Source organism: Channa argus, chromosome 1 (assembly GCF_033026475.1).
Source record: "Channa argus isolate prfri chromosome 1, Channa argus male v1.0, whole genome shotgun sequence".
Classification (NCBI taxonomy): Eukaryota; Metazoa; Chordata; class Actinopteri; order Anabantiformes; family Channidae; genus Channa; species Channa argus.
In genome coordinates this window covers 41209857-41217598 of record NC_090197.1, presented here as the reverse complement: position 1 = coordinate 41217598, position 7742 = coordinate 41209857, and the positions used below count along the sequence as shown (strand labels likewise).

Below are 7742 nucleotides of genomic sequence, written 5' to 3'. Positions count from 1 at the left end.
GAGCAGCTTGGAGCCTGCACTAAGGTATCTTCTTGACTAAGGTACCTTTGAGCGCTGGGCCTCATCTCTAATTCGATCAGTGTCTCATTTCTAGTCCTCCTCGCCCAAATAACAGGAATATTCTGCTCACATTACTAAATGTAATCTTTAAACTGTGATTTTGATTCTGAGGGTACATTGAAAGGTGTTCATTTGAGTATTTTGGGTAAAAAAAACACATGGACCAGTACGTGGTGTATTTATCTGACTGTTCTACTATATTTGTGTGTGGTTATTTAGTATAATGCTGAATTTTTAATAGTTTGTATATCATTCTATATTTTTGCCTTTTGAATATACACATTGAAGTGTGGGACAAATGTGACTGTGTGCATTTTTGCCAGCCTTATTTTTGAGATAAGAAAACTGATTATCACAGCCTCCACTAAACTTGTTTTTGTTTCCAGCAGAAAAGTGCCTATGACATGTTAAGATTTATTTCAGCCATCCTGTTTTTGAACCTGGATTTGCAATCTAGGAAACGGTCATATGGTGGAAATTTAAACTGTAGGAAGTGTCTCTCTTTGTCTGAGTTGGATTTATGATTTAACATGCACAGAGGAAATAAGTTGTTCCAGCAGCTGAATGACTTCCCTCTCAGAGAACAGATGATACTAAAGGATATGAGTATGACAATGTTAGTGGAACTTTAAGGAAGTGGACTGTAAATACAGACCTCCTCTTCCTCTCTTCTTTGTCTTATTGGGTCACTCAGCTGCTAATTGACCAGAGACCTGCCTGATGAGGACAATGCAGGCCTGATTATGAGCAGTCTCAGTGGACTTTGGACAAAGACTCCCTGTTCTCTCCGTAAAAACTCAACAAAATGGAATATCTTCTAACAGGATTCACATTTTTGTCGCTTTAATATATTGTTAAAGCTATTCTTGTTGTAATGTAGCTACTGGAAATCTAATTTCTTCAAAAATAACCAATGTTTAAGCTAAAGCTGTTTCTGTGCATAAGTGTTTTTCAAGTCTGCTGTCTGGCCCCAGTTCTCACCGAGGGGCTTTATAATGATAAATGAGGCTCTGCTTTTATTGATCCACTCTTTAGTTTTGATGCTAGAGAGAGATTGGCTCTTAAGGCTACATATAGTTTCACACCTACAGTTCAGTGAACAAAGGACTGTGGAATCCAGTGTGTGTGCGCTTGTGTATGTGTGTTTTTAAAGAACAAAACAGTATTGATTGATGACCTGAACAAAAGATTGTATGCTTGTATGTTGGACGGTGTGATTTGTTACATGACAGAAAATGAAATGCTAATGCAAGGTTTTTAAGCTTGCTTTTGTATTACACATGTTCTAATTTCAGGGTGATTTATAGAGCTTGGGTATAATTCATGAACCCCATTCGTTTTTTCAATGCACAACAAATGGCATGTTATTAATGCATGAATGATACTTGTGACTATTTTTGGTATATTAGGTAAGCTTTGGTAAAAGACAGGCCTGTGGTGGTGCTCTGGTGGTTGATCTGATGCTTCTCTCATTGGCATAATAACACAAGCACTCCTCCCATAGCGCCGTCTCCATGGTCACCGCTAACACACACGACAAACACACAATGAGGAGACTTGAATGTGACTCACACATGCACCTGCACAAGCCACTAATGCCTATTACTCCCAGTCACATTCACACATATTTTGTCTGAAGCTGACTGAATGAAACAGTTGATCTAATTTATTGCCCTATGAATAATGTATGCTGTAGTAACTGGATTGGATCTGCATTAATGTCTGCCCTTCAATCAGAGTTGGCTTTGCAAAAGCAGGCAATCAGGCTAAAAGCCTCCCTCGATCACATGTAGGATAAAGAGTTTGATTTTTGAATGAATTTATACATTTGAGGCTGATGAGGAAATTCAAATGTTCTACTATAAATCAATCTCTTTTTGATGCTAAAAATCAATATATTTAAAAAAATCTCTTAATCTTCATATTTTAGATGTGCAATTACATAAAAAAACATAGAGTATCATAACTGAACAGTCTGATTTTATAGTGGTATATTTTCAGCTATAAACCCACTTGTATGAATACATTACACATGTTCTTATTTTGTGACAACAGTAAGGAGCTCAGTTTGAGGGATGTTCAGTCAGTTATCATAGGTGCAGTGTCTGAAGTGGTGTCTGGTTCTGGCTCACAGCAGCCGTCTATCTCCTCCATCTCTCTCTCCACAGGCTCCTCCTTACCTCTGAAGCACATCAGTCTTCTTTCTTTCCAGCTTCTCCTCTCCCTGCCTGTGTTTTTAGGTGCTGCTGTCTGCTCCCTGTTCAGCATGGCCCGGACGATCTCACCTCTCTCGTTTGTGAAGCCCAGCACTCCTCCTCTCCTGCCTACTATCATGTGCAAGAATGGAAAAGTGTTTTGTGAGCCTGCTCTCTCTGTCACACAGATGGTGGTCAGGCTTTGGTCACTGTGGCTCTCCTGTGGCCTTGTGGGAGACTTGGTTTTAGTTTTCTTGCTTAGTATGAAATTGAAAATGGCTGTTACCAGAAGCATTGTGCCTGCAATCAGAAAATAAATTTTGACATGTTACATTTTGTTACAGAAGACTGCACACCTGTACATAATATTGATGATGAGGGAATTCCATTTCGCTGCTTAAGTTTTACGGTCCTGCTATTGTGCACCATGGCTCACTGTCACACTGTCATAATGGCTTCCATTTAAGCATAATGCATAATAATAACAATAGTGCATAATAACAACAAAGGTGTTTTCCAGTTGTTGACTGCCTGCTATTGATAGGGCAGTACTGTAGAGTAAAAAGTAATGTAATTATTAGTGGAAGTATTGTGCCATTGTACCTGGTATAATTGCATGCCACACCAACACAGGGTGCAAGAAGCAGACCACAGACATAATTGAGTAATAGAGAAACTTATGGAAGCCTCCAATGCTAGCCATCTTTCTCCACAGTAGAAAGAGCTGCCAGTCTGTAGGACAGCTACAGAGATAAAAGGGGGGGAAAACAGGACTGAAACATCTTTCTCTCATGAATACAGCCAGGCAGATTCCATTTACTTCCAATTATGGTTTTTAGTGTTTTTCTTAAAAGTAAACCAGCCAAAAGCAGAAATGTTGATATAACAGACATCAAAACAGCCAAGTTTAAATTTAGATTTTTGGACCTGGTTTGCAATGAAAAAACTTTACAACTGGTTAAACTAACCTAAGATATTTTATACGTCTATATTATACCACAATCTCTAAGCGAAACATAGATGTCGCAGACAAGTGTTATATACTCACGGAAGATACATAATCAGGACAGCATCCAGGAAATAGGCCAGTTCAAACATCATGATAGCAACAGATGACACTCTGGGAGGAGAACTAAGTTTATTGTCTGATTAAATTGCTGTAGTCTCTGATAAAATCATTGCATGTGGGTAACATATGCTTATGCCAAGCACCATAAAAAGAAGTCAAATCATAGAAATATAAAAAATATATATACCACATTATCTATAATGTCTTTAAATAGTAAATAAATAATAAATATCTTATTCAGTGGACCAAATAAATGTCCCCAGACTAACCATTATCATACCCTGTTCTCACTCTCTAATCAGATACTGTGTTGTTGAGTTGTGTGTTTCTGTTTGTGTGTGTGCAGCATTCATCTGTGTTTATGTGTGCTGACAGAATAAACAGTCATGTATTTCTGATCTGCTCTGGGAGATGTTTTCCTGTGGCTCTGTGGGAGTTTGGCTGTGAGCCACAAAGATAATAAGCAGAGGAAGGCTGGTCTCCTTTTGTCCCCTCTGCAACTGCCTCCGTCCCCCTTCTAACATCTCCTTACAAGTGTGTGTTAATTCTGTATGAATAAATATGAAGGTAGGTTAGTACAGTACTTTAATTGTTTTTCTAAAAGCCCTTGGGGCACAGATTCTTTACCATATTACAATCTTGGCTCTGGAATGCCACCAGCTTAGTGTCAAGGCAGCCAGAGTGAGGAGTGTGGCACGGTAGGTTTAAGTACAAAATTGTAATACTTACAGTAAGTAGACTGCAAGGCTGTTGAATTCTCCATGTTGTAGAGTCTCCACTCCTACAGCACATAATACTGACAAAGAGAAATAAGATAATTTTCCTTTATTTTTAAAACTGAATTTACTGAAGAGCAGATTTTGTCCACTAGATGTCAGACTTAGTTCATGAATTTGTTGTGTTATTGCAGGCAGACTGGTCACAAACTTGGATAAATACTGTAAATTTCCCACTGTGATGCTGTTTTTCTGTCATATTGCTTTCATTACTGTTTTCTTGGTGCCTTGTAGCTATGTTGAGGCAGTGGTAAGTGATTAATTTACCAGTCCTGGCTAAAATCTCATATCACTGAGTAGTAAACACTGAGTTTAGCTGACCAAATGTCACCCACACTGGAGTCATTTTTCAGACGATTGTATCAAACTAATCATATGCATCATATAAAGAACACTTAAAGCAAGTTGTGAATGTTACAGTCATCATCAGAAAATTTTTTTATCACAGCCTCTGCATTTTTGTCCCTGCCAGCATGCTAGGTAACTACATTTCAGAGGATGCATAACAGATGACAGGTTTTTCTTTTTCCAGCAATCACAGTCACAACATGCAAAAGTCTCATCATATATTTGTGAAGTGGTTCAGTTGATTTCTAATATTTCTATAACTCTTGCTAATATGTGACCACTTCTATGTATGAACAATAAATACGTTATATAGGGTTGAAATTTTTCATCATTTTTGTATAATAATCCTTCATCAATTATGTTTTGTGTATGTTTATGTATATTTTTCTGTTAAGGGTCGTAGTTGTATCCAGCTGTCATTGGCCACAACTACAGGCCACCATTCTATCGCAGCTCCACACATTATTCCAACTATGGGCAATTTAGCAGTCACCCATTAACCACAGAAACATTGATTGAACATGCAAACTCCACTGGATTGAAACTATGGGCCTTTAAGCTGTAAGGTGCAAACCATTCCACAACCTTGCTTGCTACAATTGTGTCCGATATGATATTATAATTTTTTTTTTTCCAAGTGCTCAATGAGGAGATTGATACCACTTTCACAACTGGGGTAAATATAAAAAGTGAGGCAGCTAGGCACAGTAGATTAGCTTAGTATAAAGACCGTAAAGGTGAAATGGCTCCCTCTGTTCACTCCAGATGTTATAGAATACACTTACCAGTTGTAGTTACCACTTGTATCTTGTCATAGTGCCGATGACATAATGTGATTTCATGGGTATCGTGTGTGCGACTATTTTTGCCGTCAGAGTAATTTCCTAGCTGCACTGGTATCACCTTTGGCTAAAGTCTAAGCTTTGTTAAGCTAAGCTGAAAGGTTTCTGACTAGTTTTCACAGACGGGATAAGAGTGATATCAATCTTTTCATCTAACTCTCACCAAAAACCCACAGTGTCAAACTATTATTTTAGTGTGAAGATTCACAAATCTTTAAAAATTAAAGAAAACCTTGTGGTATTAACCAATCTTTTCTCTGGGAGGCAGCCTATAAATGAAGTAAGCATGGTTAAATGATTGTCTCTAAACATATGGAAGCAATTTTTCCTGCTTATTTACCAGAAATTCAGAGATAAATTCAGCACTAGAGGGAAATCAAGGAAAGGATTTAGTAGTTTATGAAGTGTGAGAAGAATCAATTTTAAATAGACCACCTGGATATTTACATATGCTCCCTGCATGTATGTTTGTCAATAGAAAACACAGACATGCATATCATCTTACATACACACAAAGGTGTGAATGTGCAACAGCTCGCGATCACTTAAGTCCAATAACCAACCTGGCAATGTGCAGTGTGAGGTACACGTTTCTACTTAAATGTTCAGTGTCTGCATCTGTTTAAATTTAAGTGGCGGTGGGGATATATTTTTTGAACGAGGCAGCAACTAGAGAGCCGTTTTCTCTGTGATGATTTAATGTGGTCAAGAAAGCTGCGTGCAATCTGTCCCAGTGTGCCTGAGGGAAACAGAGGATGAGGGACAATAATAGCAAGATTATGTATGATCAGATGAGTTTTTATGTGCTCCACAAATTACAAGAGGGTTTGGTGTTCTTGGAGGTCATGTACTGTATGCAGTTCGCCAACATCACCATCTGACCTTTTTACTATTGGTTTACGAACTCCTTATAAAGCACAGCTGGATGACCCTCTCCTGCAAGAGGGCTTATAATACTTGACATTTTAGATGTTGCAGCAAAGGACATAAGTTATTTCAGTATAGGCATATATGAACTATAAACAAAATGTTGTAACAAAAACTGTAAAACTACTCCTACTGCTACTACCAATAACATTTTTATGCTGAATTCCAAGTCCATTTTAATAATTTTTCAAGCGTTTGTAAGCTTCGACTGTCCAGTCTATGACAGAGATGAACTACCATCTGTTTTGTGTCTGGTAGTGTATCCAATGGGCCAAATTACACCCACACTGAAACAATAACAAATACACATGACTCTTAAATCAATCTTGCACATATTTAGTTTGTTTCGATATTTGTATCTTACCTGTTGCTGTAGAAACACCAAGGATCCTGCAGGCACACTCTACCACAATCCACCAAACGTTCTCAAAGTTCCCCATGACGTCAAAGTCTTTTTCTTTGTTTTTAATAGTTAAAAAATTTAACCTTCAGCTTTCCCCACAACTTTTTGAAATAGTGTGTAAGCTAATAGTTACTAAAGGAGCACCCCAGACACATGGTTGATTAGGAGTCAAATGGATGGTTGCTGGTTAAAAAGCAGTACGGTTATCCATGAGTGGCATGATGTGGACAAGTTTACCTCAGAAAGGTTTGTGAGTCAATGCTTCGTTGCTATAACTGCTAATCAGCCTGACACACACACACACACACACACACACACACACACACACACACACACACACACACACACACACACATGCACACACACACACACACACACACACAATAATAAAATACCATATGTATGTCAAAGTGAAATTACACACAGTACACACAGTTAAAAATTATCTTTGAAGTATTAATATCAAACCTAGTTACAACACACACACAGATACACACTTGTATATGCACACATATTCAGAATTAGCACTAATTTGTATGCAACCTTGAACTGAAGATTACGTGACAACCACAGGGTTTTTTTGTGCCCACACTTCGTGCTCTTGTTTTTCACCTTGACTTGATTTCAGTTATTCAGTGTAATTAAACCATGAGAACCACTTTTTCATTTTTTCGACAGTTTTTTGTAGCAGCTTCTAGTTTGGCATCCACTCCTTGAAACACTGTTTCAGCATTAATGGGTGTTGATGTAATAGGCAGCTTACGTCAGTAAAAAAAGCAACATTATAAAACTTAGAAAAAATACTAGGTAAGTTCCTCTGAGTTTACTTTAATGTAATACTGACTCTCTACACATTGTGAATAGTCTGGACATACAATAAACCTGGGATACAGTGGCAACAAATTCAACAGATCTTTAGATAACAGATGCGTAAATGTAAACCCGGATAATAACTGATGCAGGTTTGATCGAGCTGTAAGCATGTTCGGGCCCAGCGAAAAAAAAACAAAAAAACACTGGTGTGAGAATGTAGAGTCTCAACCATGTGCACGCGCACACACATCCACGCACACAGGCACCAAGGAAAAAATAAGCTACATAAATCTCCCTAATTCTCTAACA

At 38.0% G+C, this 7742-nt stretch overlaps 1 protein-coding gene across 2 annotated transcripts; it reads right to left on the bottom strand.

Moving 5' to 3' along the window:
- Positions 1-58: 58 nt before the first annotated feature.
- tmem72 (transmembrane protein 72) lies at positions 59-6861 on the bottom strand. Of its 2 annotated transcripts, XM_067521528.1 has the most exons (6): positions 6582-6861; positions 4054-4120; positions 3304-3375; positions 2859-2998; positions 2241-2555; positions 59-1584 (listed from the first exon to the last, which is right to left on the bottom strand). In XM_067521528.1, exons 1-6 carry the CDS (start codon positions 6655-6657, stop codon positions 1466-1468), a joined length of 789 nt encoding a protein of 262 aa, XP_067377629.1. In that variant the 5' UTR covers positions 6658-6861; the 3' UTR covers positions 59-1465. The 2 variants fall into 2 exon arrangements, with proteins under 2 accessions (XP_067377629.1, XP_067377639.1); XM_067521538.1 differs by lacking the exon at positions 59-1584 and having other exon boundaries at positions 1599-2555.
- Between the last annotated feature and the right edge of the window lie 881 nt (positions 6862-7742).

Coding starts and splice junctions, on each gene's coding strand:
- tmem72 (XM_067521528.1), bottom strand. CDS start 6,657: ATGGGGAACTTTGAGAACGTTTGGTGGATTGTGGTAGAGTGTGCCTGC. Junction 3,376..4,053: donor AGCCTTGCAGTCTACTTACT/GTAAGTATTACA, acceptor TTCTCCTCCCAG/AGTGTCATCTGTTGCTATCA. Junction 2,999..3,303: donor GTCCTGATTATGTATCTTCC/GTGAGTATATAA, acceptor TTATCTCTGTAG/CTGTCCTACAGACTGGCAGC.